This window comes from Rhinoraja longicauda, chromosome 16 (genome assembly GCF_053455715.1).
Source record: "Rhinoraja longicauda isolate Sanriku21f chromosome 16, sRhiLon1.1, whole genome shotgun sequence".
NCBI classification, from domain to species: domain Eukaryota; kingdom Metazoa; phylum Chordata; class Chondrichthyes; order Rajiformes; family Arhynchobatidae; genus Rhinoraja; species Rhinoraja longicauda.
This window is the reverse complement of record NC_135968.1, coordinates 20,150,015-20,171,315: the sequence shown is the minus strand read 5'-3', so window position 1 is coordinate 20,171,315 and position 21,301 is coordinate 20,150,015. Positions and strand designations below refer to the sequence as shown.

The 21,301-nt window shown below is 43.5% G+C and overlaps 1 protein-coding gene across 2 annotated transcripts in view; it reads left to right on the top strand.

Annotated features, from left to right (window-relative positions):
- Nucleotides 1–1,026: 1,026 nt before the first annotated feature.
- The window catches only part of sufu (suppressor of fused homolog (Drosophila)), a 73,975-nt gene continuing 53,700 nt past the window's right edge, over nucleotides 1,027–21,301 (top strand). For both annotated transcript variants that reach the window (XM_078413378.1, XM_078413377.1), the window contains exons 1-2: nucleotides 1,027–1,304; nucleotides 8,702–8,836. In XM_078413378.1, coding sequence (XP_078269504.1) covers nucleotides 1,168–1,304; nucleotides 8,702–8,836 — 272 coding nt within the window. In that variant the 5' untranslated portion in view covers nucleotides 1,027–1,167. The remainder of the gene's footprint in view (nucleotides 1,305–8,701; nucleotides 8,837–21,301) is intronic.

The window sequence follows — 21,301 nt, the reverse complement described above, 5'->3', positions numbered from 1 at the left end:
ATCGCTGCTCCCACCCTATGGAACACTACCCCAAACCGTCAAAGATTCCTCCTCACTCACCACATTCAAAACATCACTGAAGTCTCACCTGTTCAGTACTGCCTTCAACCACTGAAGGTCACCTCACCTTCTGTCTCCTTTCTCTGTTCGTTTACTTATTTATCTATTTATTCACTTCCCTATGTTCTTTAAATCCCTGTAAAGCGTCTTTGAGTGGATGAAAAGCGCTATATAAATGTAATGCATTATTATTATTATTATTATTAATTCTACTGTTGCGCCACCTTGCCTCCTTAGTGGATTAAAATGAATCCCGTTGCTTATGAATCCATACATTGAGTTTATTTTAGTTTAATTTATTGTTACGGTGCAGTGAAAGCTTCTTAGTTGAGTGCTATCCAGTCAATCCAATACCTAGAAATTTACAAGACAGTCCTCACTCAGGTCACTTCATTTATACTAGAATTAGAGTCAACAAAAATAGCTACCTACAGTCACTGACTGTCTAAGACGAGTCCATGAACTATCCCAGAGTGGAACATCCTTCCCGACACCACCAGATGTGCACCAACCTTGTCACTCTTCAAGTCACAGCTCGACAACGTGGACATGGATCATCTCACCAAGCTTGCCCACATAAAAATCTAAATAACCCTTTTGCAACCAGTACCCACGCTAGCGAAACCTGCACCAGATAGCCCCGCTGTTGGCGGTTGTGCAGCAGAAAGTAGAAGAGAAGGCAGTTTGGGCAATGAATGCGATGGAAGGGGGGGGAAGAGACAAAGCACGGGGGCACACTGCGAAGGGGCAAGAATGGGGAGAGTGAGGGTAGCATTGGGGGCAGGGATGACTGTTGTTGGGAGGGGGGGGCAGAGGGACCGTTGGGGTCAGTGCGCGCCCGCCCGCCAACTGCACGAGCGCGACAGTTGGGGGCCAGCGAGCACGAGCGTGAGCGCGCTTGGAGAGGCGAGCTCCGAGGGAGAGGGAGAGGGGGAGGGGTCGGAGAGGGAGAGGGGGAGGGGTCGGGGAGGCGGAGGTCCCGACGCCTCATTCGGCGAGTGAGTGGCCCGCGTTGAGCCAGCGCACCCTGCAGGCATCTTCCACACACGGGCACTGCCGTTGGAGATCTGCCCCCTTTGCGAGCTCGGTGCGAGTCCGCCGGATTCGATGGAGGAGCTAAGGCCTAGCGGCCCGGGCATCGCGGCGCTGCTGCCCCCGGGACTGCACGCTATCTACCAAGAGTGCAAGAGGCTGTACTCGGATCAGCCCAATCCTCTGCAAGTCACCGCCATCGTCAAGTATTGGTAGGTCACCTCCACATCAATAATATCCTCGGCTTCAGCCCTTTTCCCGAGGCCCCACATCCCAGAAGAATAAAGTTACCATGCAGCAGGCTCAATCTGTGCAATTTAATTACTTATTTGCAAGTTCCATCCAATTATACAGATTATTTTCCACGATCACACTTTTTGCGCACTAACTAACTTCTTTGTCGATAAGCTTAGCGCTGGTGTCTGTAAAACTTTAAAAAAACGTTGTTGTAGCCTTCAATAGTGTCTTCAATTCCTTACTTCAAATATAAGTTGGGCTAAAGTTCTTGTACAATTAAATAGTCTTTGAAAATTAGGTTTATTATCATGTCGCTTTAAAGTAAATAATGCACATTAATGTTATTTAAACTTTCTGTGTACATTGCAACATCTGATGCGTATTTTGTTGTGAAGAACCCTTTGTAGTATTTATTTCAGTGTGAATCCTGTAAACTCATTGCGCCTAAACAAAAACTATCTCGGCTTGCCCAGTTTTCTTTAAAAAACAATAAAAACTGTCGCTGATGAATAGAAAATACAACACCCCACCCCCGTTTTGTCTATATCTTATCTTACAATTATTATGTTGATGGTTGAAGTAACAAAATTACACGTGAATTTGAAGATTTCAATTATTGGTAGTGATGACCATAGAATTTACTGTGAAAAGTCTGGTTATTAATTTTAAAGTATTGATTAAAATTTCTCAATTAACTATTGTGTATTTTTATAAGTATACATTTGTTTTACAAAATTTAAGTTTAAGATTTTAAAATTAGCAGGTTACAGGACATCGTAATAGTTTAATTTTTAATTCAAATGGATTCAGAAGTATTTTTTAATCAATTCCTAAAATTTAAATTATAATTGAGAAGCCACACAGTGCTGGAGTAGCTCAGCGGGTCAGGCAGCATTTGAGGAGAACATGGATGGGTGACATTTTGGGACGGGACCCCTTCTTCAGACTCCAATCTAACCTGCGGGGCTACTCCATCACTCTGCCTTTGTTTGTAAACCAAAATCTACAGTTCTTTGTTTCTAAATTAAAATCGAGGTTTTTTTTGTTGTCTTTGCAGCTGTACCCAAGCTATTTACATAGTTGTTGGGTCATTAGAAATAACATTTATTTGTGTTGATGGTGGAATATGTACTGATCCTTTTGAATTTATTTACTGGAATTAGGTCTAGATATAGCCTAGGGCACTTCTGGATATAGCATAAGACAATTCCCCATATAGATCAGCAAAGATCACCCGAGACTATCAAAACTGAATTCCTTATTATCAGACTTTTATACAGCATGTTTATTTCTGTAGTTTTATGTCATTTAGTCTTTTATAGCAAGTTACTATTATTTTGGTGAAATGCTGTATTATAATTTGCATGAAAGACAAAAACTGTGATTGGAGAATCTAACAGTAACATTTTAACCTCTTGCTGTGTCAGATTTTCCTCTTACTGCCAGTGTCTGCTTTGTCTTTATCTTTAATTCTCTGTTTCCTTTTCTCTCATCTCAAGGCCTAGAATGAGCATCTATCTGCCAGACCTCAAAAGTCTTCCAGGTAGGGTAGTATAGATGAAAACATATGCCTCATTTGAGAGACAGTTAGATAAATTTTAAAGGGGATCCTAATTTTCATTTTCTGAATGGGTGAGCTAAGATTAACTGATATATATTCTTTTTCTTCCTAAGTTGTCAATGCTGCCTCACGTTGCTAAGTTCTTATATGAGCAAAATAAATTTTCTTGTTTTTTTTGCTGTTAATAAGCCAAATGTCACTCAGAAATACGTTGGGTGACGTTTCGGGTCGAGACCCTTCTTCAGACTGAAAATCACGGGAAAGGGAGATAAAGATGAAGATGTACAGAGATGTGGAACAGTGAATGAAAGATATGCAAAATAGTAACGATGATAATGGAAACAGGCCATTGTTAGCTGTTTGTTGGGTGAGAAAGAGAAGCTGGTGCGACTTGGGTGGGGGAGGGATGGAGAGAGAGGGAATGCAGGGGTTACTTGAAGTTAGAGAAATCATACCACTGGGTTGTAAGCTGCCGAAGCGAAATATGAGATGCTGAGCCTCCAGTTTGCATTTAACCTCTGACAATGGAGGAGGCCTTGGACAGAAAGGTCAGTGGGGAAATGGGAAGGGGAATTAAAGTGTTTAGCAACCGGTAACCCATTCCTTGTCTCCAGAGATGCTGCCTGTCCCGCTGAGTTATTCCAGCTTTTTGTGTCTATCTTCGGTTTAAACCAGCATCTGCTTTCCTTCCTACTCAAATATTTATAAGATTTTTAATCTGTATATGAATTACTTTGTGCAGGAGAACATTGGGAAGGTATTGTAGGATGGACCATTTAAAGATATGTAATACTCCATCTCCATTTCTAGCTGAAATAGGCGATTGCGTAATGGCAACTGAAAATATAATGTTGATCCATGCTGATTGTATTTGCTGTTGCCTTCAACCTTTTTGCTGTGTTAGCATCGTATGCTGTAAAGGGGATAATGAAAGATACTTGAATTATGGAAGTGAGGCTGGCAACTACTTAATATGTTGCTGAAGATCTGCTGACTAACTGCAACACATTTACATTTCCTTAAGAACATGTACAATAGGATCGCATGCTAATGTGTAATATACTATTTTCAAGTCTTTAATCTTAACTGAGCTAAATGATCACAACGTATTAATAAGTAGGAAGAATAAAGTCCCCATGTAATCATTGAATAAGTTTAAATTTGACAAAAGAAGCCAAGGAATCTGTGGGCACAGATGCACAAATCACAAACTGAAGTAATACAATTTAAAAAGGCCATTTAAAAATACACCTAAGGCCAGGTGCTTAATTTTTGAAGATTCACATTTAAGAGCAGGGAAGTGTTTGATTATACAACGTTTGGAGTACAATGAACAATTCTTGTTCCATAGTTAAAATTGAAAGAGACGCGCACTGCAATGAGTAGTAAAATTATGTCCAAACTGGGTGTATCTGTCATGAAAGATTGAAATACACTTGGATCTTTTTTTCATCCAGGAAAATGATTGGTGGGGGATCTGAGAAATCTAAGCTAATAAAGCACTTTGACAGGATAAATATAGAACCATTTTCCTTTGTGGGATGGATGAAAACTAGATGTCATATATAAAACAAAGTTTTTCATTGTATCTGGTTACATGTGACAATAAGAAACCTTCTATTACCCAGAGTAGACACAAAATGCTGGAGTAAAGTAACTCCGCGGGTCAGGCAGCATCTCAGGAGAGAAGGAATGGTTGACGTTTCAGGTCGAGACTCTTCTTCGGACTCTATTACCCAGAGATGAATTAACTGTGAAACCTGCTGGCAAAAGTACAATGGAGAAAAATAATATATTATGCATTTGAACGAAAGCTAGATAGAATCAAGGGAGAAGGGAATAAAGGTTTTGTTGATGAAGTGCAATGGAAGGAGGCTCATGTCGAACATAAACACAAGCATAATTGGTAAGGTTGAATGGCCAGTTATGTGTAGTCTATTAATGTATTCTAAGCCTCTGGAATACTGTGTTTTAAATGTTTGCATAAAGGTGAAGGAGAATTTTATAAACTTACAAGAAAGCCAGTATAGAATTTCTAGAAGCATGTCGATTTCAAGGGCAATTAAAAAGAGTATAATGATTGTGCTTGCTTGACTTTGAGTACGCGTTAGAATTCACAGCTTTATGGGTACTTGAATCACAGAAAATAGGATCCAGACCAAATTTTGTGAAATTAGTTTAGAAGTTGGAATTACAAATGTAATTATTTGAATGAAGGAACAAATGGCTAATAAGAGGGACTAAGAAAGTGTGGTGGACTAAGAAAATGAAAACAATTGAACATTCAGAAATTTGTGTTGATATTGGGTCATATCTATTATCGAGTTTCTTTCTTCAAGATTGATATTTAGTATGCTATTCCAGCTTTGCTCAATAGTATAGTTTTTGATTTTTGTCCCATCTTGTGGAGCGAAGGTGTAATTATTTAATTTCATTCCTCGGTCATAGCTTACGCTAAATTTGCTTGTTTGGTTTTGTAACACTATGTGCCTGCATTACTCTGGATGTAAATTATTCATTTTAACTATTCTTCTAGATCAAAACACAAGGTTATCTCTGCTTTATAACTTAAAGCTATATTTTTATCTGAATGTTTTTTGAAGAACAAAGTAAATTTAAAGTCAGTGAAGACTGCATTTTTAACATTTAGATTTTTAATCACCTTACTAGTCTGTAATAACTTGGGCAACATGAGAAACCTGACTATTGCTGTTTCATAGGTAGTTGTACAGGAATTTTGAATATTTACTTGATCATATTTGCAAATTGTTTTTAATAAATTTAAAAGTTTTCACAAGTTTATAGTTTCAAAAGAAGCAATTAATACCCATATACAGTATTTGGTTGTGTAGATTAAGAAATAGGAGAAAGAAACAGGAGTAAGTCATTCAGAATCTCACCTGGTTAGCCATTCAGTAAGACCTATCTGTTATCTCAGCACAACTTTTCTGTACTCATCCCCTATCCCTTAAGTTCCCAGCTATCGCAAAATGTGTAGCACCAATGAAAAGCAATAACAGTTGTACTTAAATGGCCACATTTTAAGTTTTGGTACAGAGCAATTGGTGTTTGGCTTTGTCCAAAAATTGATTGATTCAAAGTAATAATTCTTTGGAATCTCTCATTCTAACTTCATTGAGAAACAAACGTTGTATGATGTATGGGAATATTTTTGAGCTTTTTTTATTTGGAATACGATATCAAAGTATAATACATGTTGACTCAATTTATAACCTTTTCAAGTATCTCTGTTTTTCATTATATATTCAAGATTTATTTGCTTGATGACACTATTTGCTCATATGTGCTTAATTCCATTAGGTGACTCTTGATTCAGTGCCAGGCATGTGGTACAAAGACTGTATCTGCATTTTACATAATGTTTGTAATGCTGATCTGATTAACGCTGTGTAAACCATTAGATTCGAGGAAGATTCAGTTTCAGAGTTCAAACTTTCCTCTTATTGTTCAACATCTGCAGATCCCAAAACCAAACGTGTCCAATGTGTTAGCATGAGGGCTTGTTGGGCAAAGTAGGATTGACTTTTATGCCCAACCCAGAATTAAACTGAGAACTCACTTTTACAGGTTAACCATGGTCACGTCAAATATACTTGAGCAGAACTCAAGTCTCTAATATAAATATTTTTTGGGAGTGTACTTTGGTGCAGGTGGAATTATGTTTTGTGCGGTTGCTTTATGTTTGACTCTGTGATCAATATAATGCTAAAACATGAAAATAGAAGTAACCTTAACAATTTTTTTTAGAGCCTGCCTATCGCATGCCCATGAATTCCACCCTGAATTTCTTCGAAACTCTTTCCATAAACATGTTTGTTTTCGTGTTTTAGGACTTGGTGAAATGAAAGAATGTTTTCATTTTATTTGAGGTACATTTGAATAATTGGTGAATGTGATAGTTTAGTTTTTACAGAAGCCAATTAACCTACAAACCTGCACGTCTTTGGAATGTGGGAGGAAACTGGAGCACCCGGAGAGATCCCATGCGGTCACAGGGAGAACGTACAAACTCTGTGTAAACAGCACCCATAGTTAGGATCAAGCCTGGGTCTGTAGCACTGTAAGGCAGCAACTCTACTGCTGCACCATTAATAAAATTAGCAAAAAATTGTAAATATCCAATGTTGCTTTGGAACAGCACAATACAGTATCTATAACCAAGCTTGATGAGGAAAACATGCAGAGAAACACATTGTGTCCGACATTGTGCATCATAATGATTTTGCACAGTTTTGGATCATGGCAGCCTGTTGTCATGATTTAAATCGTTAGGTATAACATTACACCTATCTATGTATTTATTCATAAATTAAAACAGAGTGCAGGGGATACTCAGTAGGTCAGATGGCATTCTAGGAGAGAGAAGCTATTAATGTTTCAGTATAATAACCTTTCAGGTTTTGAGGATCTGCCATTTTCGTTTGCTTTTGATTTATTTATATATATATATATATATATATATATATTCAATCATAATTACTGGGGTTGAAAAAAACAAAAGATTCTCCAAATTCCTCCAAAGAAACGAAAAGATTTTTTTGATCAAAATGTCGTATGTGTACTCTAACCCATTTATGCATGTGCTAAAGGGGGTAGTTTCTATCATTTATCCTAATTGGTCATGATCTTTAACTTCTTTGCTCCAAAGAGACCTTGTCTGAAGAAGGGTCTCGACCCGAAACGTCACCCATTCCTTCTGTCCAGAGATACTGCCTGTCCTGCTGAATTACTCCAACGTTTTGTGCCTATTTTCTATTCTAACCTTTCAACTGATATTCCGCTTTCCAGACTCTTTGGAAATGAATCTTTTCTTCATACTTTCTTGGACCTTCCCATCCTTTCTAAAATATGGCATACTGAATTGGATTTGGTATTCCCTATGTGGCCTATTCGGTGTTTTGTATAGATTCATCATGGCCTACCTGGTTTTGTCAGTTCTGATAAAGATCTCAGAGCTGAATGGTTTTTCTTTAAACAGATGCTGTCTGACGATCTCAGCATATTCTGATTTGCAGCATATTCTGCTTTTATTTCAGATTTCCGGCAGCTGAAATTTTTTAATTTTCATTACCTTTTCCTCATATTTCTCATATTAAGGATTTCTGTACAACAAAGGAGGTCAAATGACTGATCTAGTCTATGCCAGCTCTCAAAGCAATCCTATCAGTCTCATTGCCCCTGTATAGCTCTGTAACCTATTATCGCTCAATTCTATCCTGATTGTCCTTTCACTCGCTGAAAGTTAGTGGCCAGTTAATCTACTAACCAAAAAAAGAGACAAAGAGCTGGAGTAAATCAGGAGAATATGGATAGGCAACGTTTCAGGTAGGGATCCTTCTTCAAACTATGAAATGTCACCTATCCATGTTCTTTAGAGATGATGCCTGACCCAGTCTGATTTCTCCCCCCACCCCCCCAACCCCAGACCCCAGACTTTAGTTATACCTATTCAATAAAAACAATATTTTATTGAAGTACATATTTTTGAGTAGATTCTCTCTTGTCATTTTAATTTTATTTGTGTGCAAGTCTTATTCAGTAATTGATCTGTTGTGGAGTGAATGAAATTATTTATATTAAGGATTTTTTTAATTAGCTGGGACATGTCAAGTTTAATTCTTTAAAGCTTTCCTACATAGGCCCAACTTCAGCATTCGTAACTTTCTCACAAACCCAAGCCCTCCCCCGAACAAATTTAGTAAGGCATCGGCTTTTAAACTTGAACGTGTGTATTTACCATTAATTTTTGCTGGCAAATGAATAAGTTATCACTTTTTTCTTTTCTCAAAGGTTGGGCGGACCAGACCCACTGGACTACATTAGCATGTACAGAAATCCAGGGAGCCCAGCACAGGATGTGCCAGAGCATTGGCACTATGTCAGCTTTGGTTTGAGTGACTTGTATGGCGACAATAGAGTACACGAGTAAGTACCACATATGAGAAATCTAAAAAATATTCAAGATCAGAACCAAAAATGTACCCGTCATTGACCTATTCAGAACTTCTTGTCTCTTTCCAGAGCTTTCTTATTTGAGCTGTGACATGATGGCTATTCTGCATCATACACATTTTTGAAAAAATCCTGCTTTTAATATTTTACCAATGGTTAGTAACAGAAATATTTTTGACAGAAACTAATTTGATACCAGTGTTGCACGTGAAAATATGAAAGATCCAAAAAATGATTGATAGTATTATTGTATGTGGTTGTTCTACCAAAAAATGCTGAAGTGAAAAGACTTTGAATTTAATTTGTATGTTGCCGATTATAAAAATGTTTTCACTTAATATAATCTGAGGATTGGCTCCTTCACATCTGGGTTGACTTATGCAATATCAGCCACCAATTAGAACTCCAGAGGCTCTCAGGCATATGGCCTGCGTCTTAGTTAAATGTGGCTTGATGTACTAGATAGAGACCATAGAGAGAGGAAACTGAAAATAGTCTGAATTAAGACCAAGAATGAACTTGAAAGTGTTTCAGTTAACCATCTCAAATAGTTCTGTTGTCTGAATGAAATTTGTGTTGTAATGAAGCTTTAGTTAGATTAAGCAAGCTATTGAAATGATTTTGCTCTGAACTTTTTAGTGATCAAAAATAGACATTTGAGGTTATTATTGGATAACATTTAGTTTCTTTTCGAGCCTTCATCCTCATTTCTAAAAATTCCTGCTCAGATGAAATCGTAAGCTTAATTATTTCTCTTTGCTTCCCCACAATGAGAAATTCAATTCCCTAGTAAGTGTTATATTTTATTCCCCATTGCCTTTTTTGTCTAAAAACTTATTTCTGAAAACCTGGGCAAGATATAGTATAAATTATTTGATCAATTTACATAAATCACCTTGTCAATTTGGTCAGAAATTGTTCTATTTATATATCATAATGCCCAATGTGCATTTGTTATTGTACAGTGTAAACAACGATTTGGTGATGCAGGGGATCCTACGAAGAAATGTGCATTGAACAATGTATTTGTAGCAGTAAATGCATGCACAATGTAATGTATTTACTTGACCTATATTTTGTTGTATTTACTTGACTGGTTTTATTTGTAATTGACCAATCTTAATTGGGCATACATCAGTTAACCCTATTCACTATTTTTCTTGTGGTTAATTTGATTAACTAATTTTTAGATCTGGTTCGTTGTATTTGTCAATTTTGAAATCAGCACATTATACTTTAGAACTTGAATCTTCAGAAATTTTATTTTGTATTACTTGAAACATTTGTTTTATTCTCAAAGTATGAATGGTACTGTGGAGCAGCGATAGAGTTGCTGCCTCACAGCTCCTGAGATCCGGGTTTGATCCCAACTACAGGTGCTGTTTATGGATTTTGTACATTCTTCTTGTGACCGTGTGGGTTTTACTCCGGGTGTTCTGGTTTCCTCCCACATCCCAAAGCCATTCAGATTTGTTGGTTAATTGGCTATGTAAAAGTATAAGTTGTTTGATCAATTTACTTAAATCCCCTTCTGAATTTGGTCAAAAATGATTGTTTATAGAACAAAATGGCCCAATTTACACTTTGCCTACAAAAATACATGACTGAATTAGAAAACATTTTATTTGTGGGCAATTTGAGTGCATAACCTTTTCCAGGAGTCTTGTAAAGCTGCTTTGTTTAGCTGAGCTACCAGCTCAAAATATTTGAGAGATAAAAATTCAAATGACCACAATCTGATGAACTGAGCATTTGCTGGTCTGCAAAATACTGTAGATACTGGAAATCAGAAATAAAAGCAAGATTCAGGAAATACTCAACAAGTGAGTCAGCATCCATGGAGAGATAGGAAATGTTTGTTAGATGATCTTTCATCATCCAGCTTGTTGGACTAAAATGTTAAATGTGTCTACTTATAGATTCTACCTAATGTCTTGACTGTTCACAGCATTTTCTGTTTTAAAATTTTATTTCATGAATTTCCTGTTCGGTTGTCTTGACAGATCTGTTTTATCGATAGAAGTATTTCTTCGTAACCAGATTAGTTATGATGAAAGCAATCTTAATACTGTTGAATTAAATGTGCATTTCAATGGTGTGATTAATTGCTATTTCAATGAGTGGAACACTTCGTAAGGCTTAACCTAATTTTTGCATTGAATACAATTGTCGAGATAATCTAAGCTTGTGAAAATTTATATCATTAATTCATATTTTTGGTTCTATGTTTTGGTTCTATGTTTTAAATGTATTCATCGTGTGTGCGAGCTGAGGGAAATAAATTAAAACCAGCATATGAGTTTGGCAATATTTTAATCTTGATATTCAGGCATACGTGTTCTGTATGAGGCTCATGGCATGCTAACTTTTATTTTTGGAGCAGGATATATGTGTGTTTCGCATTCTTCTGCAGTAAACTGTTAGATTGAGCAAGATATTGAAATGAATTTGTTGAGAAAATTTGTTCTCTTTGATCCCTTGTTCTTGAAAAATGTCGTTTTTAATCCAAAAATGAATATATTTGCATATTCTAATATCGCTGTCCATTACTATTTATCTGTTTTTAAGGGATGGTAATGGTTCTATGTGCAGTTGGTTCTTAATATAAATTTTATTCCTACGGTGACTAGGTGATCATTATTGATATTATTGTTTCATGCAAAGGATTATGATGTTCCCAGCTTCTGTTCTTTTTCCTTGTTTTGTTCCTCCAATCAATATTTTGGAATGTTTAATTGGCTTGTTCCACTTAAACTTGCTCTCGCCTCTTCCTCTTCCCAATCCCTAATCCCAGGACTCCCCACAAAATGGTTATGTGGCTTAAGTCAGTAAACTTTGCATTTTTCTTTTCCTTCAGCCTTATTTCAATTGTCTGAAACAGTCGAATATTTTTTTCATCTTATGCCTAATAATGAACCTACCTTTTTGACTTGCTTTCACTTTTAGTTTAGTTAAGAGAAATAGCATGGAAACAGGCCATTTAGTCCACTGAATCCGCGCCGACCATCGATCACCCATACACAAGTTCTATCCTACACACTAGGGACAAATTACAGAAGCCAATTAACCTGCAAACCTTCTCGGCTTTGGAATGTTGGAGCAAGCCGGAGCACCTGGAGAAAACCAATGCGGTCACAGGGAACACATAAAAACTCCATACAAACAACACCCGTAGTCAGAATCGAACCTGGGTCTCTGGCGCTGTACGGCAGCAAGTCTACCACTGCGCCATGGTGCACCTTTTAGTAAGGTGCTATGATGCTGGCCTATCCTGTCTTGCATCTGATGCAAATCACTTTATTTCTAAACTCTACGGTATCTACCAACTTGACCCATAATCTACTCAAATCTGATGTATAATGAACATTTTCGCTGTCTTGTGAAATTGTAACTTATTTTAGAATACAATTCCATAGGTTGCAACTTTGAGCACAAATTTTGAAAACGATTTGTTGCTCAAAAATGATAGCAGGGGACTCCAATCGGTGACTCATTCTGTGCCTGTGGATCAATTTTGCGAGGAATTACTTCATAAAATGTTGAAGATTTGGAACGTTGTATTTTTCTGCTGCCTCGGGAGTTCAAAGCACAATACAGAAAACCCTTGTTTAACGGATCTCTTTAAAAAAGATTTTGATTATAGTGGATGGACCCACCGACGGCAGCTGATGCCACCCCTGGCTTGCGCCGCCTCCCCGGCAGGGAGATATGGACTTGGACTCCAAGATCCCTCTGTACATCGATGCTGTTTAGGGTATTGCCATTAACTATTCTTTCCCCATGCATTTGATTTCCAAAGTGCAACATCTCGCACTTATTGTAAATATGTAAAGCAATATGTAAGTAAACTACATAAATGATATTTTATCATTTTTATTTTAAATGACTCACTTTAAAAAAACATTAGTATGTGGAACTTTTACGGAAGATGCTGACATTTAAGTAATATTGAACATCCAAATTGTATTATCCTGCCACAGATTTTCTGCCTTGACCACAAGCAGGACTGTCAATTTAGCTTGCTGACAGACTACAAATTCAGCAAAAATCTATATACTAAAACTCTTGTTTGTTTATTTGTTTGTTCCTGAACTACAGCCAAAACGGTACACAATAGCGCAACAATTTTAGGCCCACCTTACTCACCGTCGTCCCTTTGGTGCTAATGGAAGAAGTTTCATTGAAATCGGTGTTATATTTTTAAAGTTATTCACATTTTAAAGTTTAAATCTATCTGCTAGGGAGGGAGGGAGGATAAGGGGCATTGAGGGGGCTGGAGTGCGGGGGGAGGGAAATGGGGGGTAGGGGGAGGGGATGGAGGGGAGGGGGAGGAGGGAAGGGGAAATGGGGGGGGAGGAGGGGGTAGTAGAGGGTATTGCACCAATGCAGGAGAGGTTTGGGCCCAACGGGTCCACTTGGTCTAGTATATAATATAGCCTTCCAGTTTTCCCATATTGTTCTTCAATTATTTTTGGCCTTCCTTGCAACATCTTGGCCTCTCTATCAATGCCCAGCATTCGACCTCAGAAGTTCAGAATGTTTAATCCAATTCAGAGATGCCAAATCAATGTCAGTGTTAATCAAGCCCACACCAGTTCTTTTGAGGATAGTATTGTTTTATACATATTCAATATCGGTACTGGTCCTGACATCAAATCAAATGTTCTCATTTATTGTACCTATTTTATTTAACCTGTCTCGCTGCAGTATTTAAATAAGTAAAGGACTTATCTATGGGTTAAGGTACAACCACATGGATCGATTTGATTTTATAAAAGTTAATTGGCCCTTGCACTATCCTGTGATTAAGGTGCAATTTGATTGAAAGTTTTTAGAGGAGATGGAACATCGTTTCTGCCAGTTGCAAAATGCAGGATCTGAGGGTATCAAATGGAAAATTAGAGCCAGGGCTTTCAGACTGAAGGCAGAAATATCTTCCACATGCAATGAGTGGAAGAAATTTCTAACATTTATAGAGATGGGATTTGAAGCTAGGTTAATTGTTAATTTAAAATTGAAATGGAACTGATATTTGTTAAGCAAATATTTAAAGAAAAAAGAGATGGGTCACACATGTTGTGACACAGGTCACACAGATGTGCTGATTAGACTTTGCTAATCATTGTGACCCTGCACGCAGTTAAAGTTGATGAGTTAAAGGCCATGCACCCAATTGATTTAATAATACGAATGAACATGAAAAGTAGCAAAGTCAAAAGTCCCCTGCAAAACGTTATTCTACGAATAGTGCATGGTAGTAAGTTAAGAGAGAATTGTTGCTTTAAAAAATGTTTTAAAAAGCTTCAGGTAAAAATGGTATAATTAAATTGGTAACGTCATTTGTGCTGGAAATGGAAAAATGAAATCCCTACATGCCCCAGCATAATAGGTTTGTAAATACAGTACACATACAGTACACAGGGCGGCACGGTAGCACAGCGGTAGAGTTGCTGCTTTACAGCGAATGCAGCGCCGGAGACTCAGGTTCGATCCTGACTACGGGTGCTGTACTGTACAGAGTTTGTACGTTCTCCCCGTGACCTGCGTGGGTTTTCTCCGAGATCTTCGGTTTCCTCCCACACTCCAAAGACGTACAGGTATGTAGGTTAATTGACTGGGTAAAATGTAAAAATTGTCCCTAGTGTGTGTAGGATAGTGTTAATAGTGTTAGTGTGCGGGGATCACTGGACGGCGCGGACTTGGTGGGCCGAAAAGGCCTGTTTCCGCGCTGTATCTGAAATATGAAGAAAAAAATATATGAAAAAATATAAGGTAATAAATAAGTTCAGTAAATTAAAAAAATTGCAAGTATTAGTGCAAAAAGCCTGAGTTCTTGGTGCAGCCAAGACGGTCGTAATGTTCGAACTGTACCAAGGTTCGTAGTTTAGTTGGTGTTTGTAATGTTCAAGAGCCTGATGGTTGTGGAGGGGGGGGTGATGGTTTTCAGACCTCTAACTTTTTCGTGGTGGCAGGAATGAAATGAGAGTGTGACCAGGGTGGAGTTGGTTCTTTATGATTCCTCCGATGGCGGGAGGCCAGGACCTGCCAGGGTGGTGTCACCACTCTCTCTGTAATCCCCTTTATTTCTGGGCGTTCGAGTTGCCGAACCAGGCCATAATGCAACCAGTTAATATGCTCTCTACCGTATGCCCGTAGAAGTTCAAGAGCATCCGTCGACATACCAAACTCAAGGCTTGTCCAAACTACTTGTAGAATTCACTGGACTTAAAATTAGTGGAGAATTACACAATCATTTTTAATTGTGCCACACATGTCTGAAGTAATTTTATTTGTCTCAGCAAATGAAGAATAAGCAGGCTTGTCAGTTTCAGATGTTTTTAAAAAACTGAATTAATTTTGAAGTGATCAAATAATTATGATTTCTGTTGAAATGTTGAACGAGATTGCATCTGTTCATTCAATGTAATCATGTTAGCAAATTTAATTTTCTTTGTGTAGCAGTCTGCAGGCTTAAATATGTAACGTGTTGCATATATTTAACTATGGTCTGATACACTAACATTCAGTTACATTAATCTTAATAAGATTAAATTATAGTTCATCCATGATTTATGATCACATCTTTGTATTAATCTCAGAAGGGAGGATAGTATTAGTATTATGGGATCTGATGTATTGGAACGTTGTTGCATCAGTAACGCTTCTGTTGAGTAGCCAAATTGCCTTCAAGGTGAATGGTAGGTCAGATGACCAGACCATCGTGTTCTTTCACCAGCACAGTAAAATTAGAGCAAAAGGAGAAACCAACTGATATAATAAACAAGGTGCAGCTGTCCTGTACAGGATTTTATGAAGTAATTGGTTTTGTTCTCAGCCAGGTTAAAGCTGCATTCTGCCACAGGCAGAGCATTTGCAATAAAGCTCAAACCTTTATTGAGTTCAGAAAAATCAGGCTAATATTGTGTTGTCTTCCATGATTTAATGTAGGGTGGATTATCTAGCATATTGGTCGTCTGTAAGAAGTATCATGAGCTCTGATCATAATGGGTTGCTGAATTATTACCATGTGGTCAACTCTTTCGAGCGCACCTAACCATTGATCTGGCCTCTGGAGACGCTGAATCAGTGATCAAGCATGGGGATCAGAACTGAAGCCCCTTTTCAACTCCCACCTGTCTCCTCTGTAACCCTCTCCCCCAATGTCTGATTTAATTCAATTTTGCCAGAGAAAAATTCTGGAGAAGGTTCAATTGGATACAATTCAAAGGAAATTTACGAGGTGAGTCGAAAGACTTTTGGCCACTTGTGATACAAAATGATTTTAAGCAGCTGGAAGGAATATTAAGGCAAGTAAATATATACTTCATTGTGAATCTTTCGGTTGTACTTCATGCTGGTAGAAGAAAACTGCTGGGACCACGAATCATTAGAGGTGAATTGTGTAATTCCTTGCATGCAGAAACAAGGAAGAGCCAGTTAATAACCTGCATGTGAACGAATTATGGAAATTTATGCAGATGCCAATGCCCATGCCCTATAAAATTTGGAATTGGTTTTAGATGGAGTTGGACCGATACCTGAAGTGGCACATTGAATAAAGTAATTCAAAGATTAAGGAATTCTCACTTGTGTACTAAATTCAAATTATGAACTCACTGTAATCTTAAATGCTCTGCCTCTCAAATTGACAACGCACCCAGTTTATTATGGATACCTAAGTTCATAAGTGATAGGAGCAGAATTAGGCCATTTGGCCCATCAAATCTACTCTGCCATTCATTCATGGGTAATCTATCTCTCCCTCCTAACCCCATTCTCCTGCCTTCTCCCCATAACCTGGACTGGATTAATTTATAAATGAATGTCTGGCCAGTTAAACAACTCTCACCTTTAATTTATTGGTGCCCAATCAGACTAAAATTTGCTTTACAAAAGATCATTTTGATAACTGTCTGCCGTTCAGTTGGATAGATATTGGAGGATTTGATGTCGGTTAGAACGATTTTTCTGCATTGAAAATTCAAAATGAGTTGCAGGAATTGGAAAGAATTTGAAAGCAATGAATGAACTGTATAAGATCCCCCTCCCAAAAAAAAAATTCAGCAGAAACTAGAGGAGAAAGTGTGAAGGGAGATAGCAGATAGTTGTAAGAATAATTAGGATAGTGTTAGTGAGAGATTTTAACTTCCCCTCTATTGCCTGGGCAATAGTGCAACGAGTATGGACGTAGTGGAATTTGTTTTGTATGTGTCAAAGCTTTCTTAATCAAGTGGACCCGTGGGGCCCAAACCTCTCCTGCATTGGTGTAGCACCCCCTCTCCCTAACCCTAACCCCTCTCCCCCACCCTCTCCACCTCCTCTCTCCTCTCCACCACCCTCTCCACCTCCCCTCCCTCCTCTCTCCTCTCCCCCTCCTCTCTCCTCTCCCCTCCTCTCTCCTCTCCCCCTCCTCTCTCCTCTCCCCCTCCTCTCTCCTCTCCCCCTCCTCTCTCCTCTCCCCCTCCTCTCTCCTCTCCCCCTCCTCTCTCCTCTCCCCCTCCTCTCTCCTCTCCCCTTCCTCTCCCCCTCCTCTCTCCTCTCCCCTCCTCTCTCCCCTCTCCCCCTCCCTCTCTCCTCTCCCCCTCCCTCTCTCCTCTCCCCCTCCCTCTCTCCTCTCCCCACCCTCTCTCCTCTCCCCACCCTCTCTCCTCTCCCCACCCTCTCTCCTCTCCCCACCCTCTCTCCTCTCCCCACCATCTCTCCTCTCCCCCTCCCTCTCTCCTCTCCCCCTCCCTCTCTCCTCTCCCCCTCCCTCTCTCCTCTCCCCCTCCCTCTCTCCTCTCCCCCTCCCTCTCTCCTCTCCCCCTCCCTCTCTCCTCTCCCCCTCCCTCTCTCCTCTCCCCCTCCCTCTCTCCTCTCCCCCTCCCTCTCTCCTCTCCCCCTCCCTCTCTCCTCTCCCCCTCCCTCTCTCCTCTCCCCCTCCCTCTCTCCCCCTCCCTCTCTCCCCCTCCCTCTCTCCCCCTCCCTCTCTCCCCCTCCCTCTCTCCCCCTCCCTCTCTCCTCTCCCCCTCCCTCTCTCCCCTCCCTCTCTCCCCTCCCTCTCTCCCTCTCTCCCCTCCCTCTCTCCCTCTCTCCTCTCCCCTCCCTCTCTCCTCTCCCCCTCCCCCTCTCCTCTCCCCCTCCCTCTCTCCTCTCCCCCTCCCTCTCTCCTCTCCCCCTCCCTCTCTCCTCTCCCCCTCCCTCTCTCCTCTCCCCCTCCCTCTCTCCTCTCCCCCTCCCTCTCTCCTCTCCGCCCTCCCTCTCCCCCTCCCTCTCTCCTCTCCCCTCCCTCTCTCCTCTCCCCCCCTCCCTCTCTCTCTCCCCCTCCCTCTCTCTCTCCTCTCCCCCTCCCTCTCTCTCTCCTCTCCCCCTCCCTCTCTCCTCTCCCCCTCCCTCTCTCCTCTCTCCCTCCCCTCTCCTCTCCCCCTCCTCTCTCCTCTCCCCCTCCTCTCCCCCTCCTCTCTCCCTCCTCTCTCCTCTCCCCCTCCTCTCTCCTCTCCCCCTCTCCTCTCCCCCTCCCTCTCTCCTCTCCCCCTCCCTCTCTCCTCTCCCCACCCTCTCTCCCTCTCTCATCTCCCCTCCCTCTCTCCTCTCCCCCTCCCTCTCTCTCTCCCCCTCCCTCTCTCTCTCCTCTCCCCCTCCCTCTCTCTCTCCACTCCCCCTCCCTCTCTACTCTCCCCCTCTCCTCTCCCCCTCCTCTCTCCTCTCCCCCTCCTCTCCCCCTCCTCTCTCCTCTCTCCCTCCTCTCTCCTCTCCCCCTCCTCTCTCCTCTCCCCCTCTCCTCTCCCCCTCCCTCTCTCCTCTCCCCCTCCCTCTCTCCTCTCCCCACCCTCTCTCCCCTCCCCACCCCTCTCTCCTCTCCCCACCCTCTCTCCTCTCCCCCACCCTCTCTCCTCTCCCCCTCCCTCTCTCCTCTCCCCCTCCCTCTCTCCTCTCCCCCCCCCCTCTCTCCTCTTCCCCCTCCCTCTCTCCTCTCCCCTCCCTCTCTCCCCTCCCTCTCTCCTCTCCCTCTCTCCTCTCTCCCCCTCCCTCTCTCCTCTCCCCTCCCTCTCTCCTCTCCCCTCCTCTCTCCTCCCCCTCCCTCTCTCCTCTCCCCTCCCTCTCTCCTCTCCCCCTCCCTCTTCTCCTCTCCCCCTCCCTCTCTCCTCTCACCCTCCCTCTCTCCTCTCCCCCTCCCTCTCTCCTCTCCCCCTCCCCCTCTCCTCTCCCCCTCCTCTCCTCTCCCCCTCCTCTCCCCCTCCTCTCTCCTCTCTCCCTCCTCTCTCCTCTCCCCCTCCTCTCTCCTCTCCCCCTCTCCTCTCCCCTCCCTCTCTCCTCTCCCCCTCCCTCTCTCCTCTCCCCTCCCTCTCTCCTCTCCCCCTCCCTCTCTCCTCTCCCTCTCTCCTCTCCCCCTCCCTCTCTCACTCTCCCCCTCCCTCTCTCCTCTCCCCCTCCCTCTCCTCTCCCCCTCCCTCTCTCCTCTCCCTCTCTCCTCTCCCCCTCCCTCTCCTCCTCTCCCCCTCCCTCTCTCCTCTCCCCTCCCTCTCTCTTCTTCCCCTCCCTCTCTCCTCTCCCCCTCCCTCTCTCCTCTCTCCCCCTCCCTCTCTCCCCTCCCTCTCTCCTCTCCCCCTCCCTCTCTCCTCTCCCCCTCCCTCTCTCCCCTCCCTCTCTCCTCTCCCCCTCCCTCTCTCCTCTCCCCTCCCTCTCTCCTCTCCCCCTCCCTCTCTCCTCTCCCCCTCCCTCTCTCCTCTCCCCCTCCCTCTCTCCTCTCCCCCTCCCTCTCTCCTCTCCCCCTCCCTCTCTCCTCCTCCCCCTCCCTCTCCTCTCCCCTCCCTCTCTCCTCTCCCCCTCCCCTTGTCTCTCTCCCCCTCCCTCTCTCTCTCCTCCCCGCCCTCTCTCTCTCCTCTCCCCGCCCTCTCTCTCTCCTCTCCCCTCCCTCTCTCATCTCCCCCTCCCTCTCCTCCGCCCCTCCCTCTCCTCTCCCCTCCCTCTTCCTCTCCCCCTCCCTCTCTCCTCTCCCCCTCCCTCTCTCCTCTCCCCCTCCCTCTCTCCTCTCTCCCTCTCCTCTCTCCTCTCCCCTCCCTCTCTCCTCTCCCTCCCTCTCTCCTCTCCCCCTCCCTCTCTCCTCTTCCCCCTCCCTCTCTCCTCTTCCCCCTCCCTCTCTCCTCTTCCCCCTCCCTCTCTCCTCTCCCCCTCCCTCTCTCCCCCTCCCTCTCTCCTCTCCCCCTCCCTCTCTCCTCTCTCCTCTCCCCCTCCCTCTCTCCTCTCCCCTCCCTCTCTCCTCTCCCCCTCCCTCTCTCCTCTCCCCTCCCTCTCTCCTCTCCCCCTCCCCTCTCTCCTCTCCCCCTCCCTCTCTCCTCTCCCCCTCCCTCTCTCCTCTCCCCTCCCTCTCTCCTCTCCCCCTCCCTCTCCTCTCCCCTCCCTCTCTCCTCTCCCCCTCCCCTTGTCTCTCTCCCCCTCCCTCTCTCTCTCCTCTCCCCGCCCTCTCTCTCTCCTCTCCCCGCCCTCTCTCTCTCCTCTCCTCCTCTCCCTCCCTCTCTCCGCCCCCTCCCTCTCCTCTCCCCCTCCCTCTCTCCTCTCCCCCTCCCTCTCTCCTCTCCCCCCCTCTCTCCTCTCCCCCTCCCTCTCTCCTCTCCCCCTCCCTCTCTCCTCTCCCCCTCCTCTCTCCTCCCCTCCCTCTCTCCTCTCCCCCCCTCTCTCCTCTCCCCTCCCTCTCTTCCTCTCCCTCTCCCCCTCCCTCCTCTCCCTCTCTCCTCTCCCCTCCCTCTCTCCTCTCCCCTCCCTCTCTCCTCTCCCCCTCCATCTCTCCTCTCCCCCTCCCTCTCTCCTCTCCCCTCCCTCTCTCCCTCTCCCCTCCCTCTCTCCTCTCCCCCTCCATCTCTCCTCTCCCTCTCCCTCTCTCCTCTCCCCCTCCCTCTCTCCTCTCCCATTCCCTCTCTCTCTCTCCTCTCCCCCTCCCTCTCTCTCCCCCTCCCTCTCTCTCCCCCTCCCTCTCTCTCCCCCTCCCTCTCTCCTCTCCCCCTCCCTCTCTCATCTCCCCCTCCCTCTCTCCTCTCCCCCTCCCTCTCTCCTCTTCACCCTCCCTCTCTCCTCTTCCCCCTCCCTCTCTCCCTCTCTCTCCTCTCCCCCTCCGTCTCTCCTCTCCCCTCCGTCTCTCCCCTCCCTCTCTCCTCTCCCCTCCCTCTCTCCTCTCCCCTCCCTCTCTCCTCTCCCTCTCTCCTCTCCCCCTCCCTCTCTCCTCTCCCCCTCACTCTCCCTCTCTCCTCTCCCTCTCTCTCTCCTCTCCCCTCCCTCTCTCTCTCCTCTCCCCCTCCCTCTCTCCTCCTCTCTCCTCTCCTCCTCTCTCTCTCCTCCCCCCTCCCTCTCTCCTCTCCCCCTCCCTCTCTCCTCTCCCTCTCTCCTCTCCCCTCCCTCTCTCCTCTCCCCTCCCTCTCTCCTCTCCTCTCCCTCTCTCCTCTCCCCTCCCTCTCTCCCCTCCCT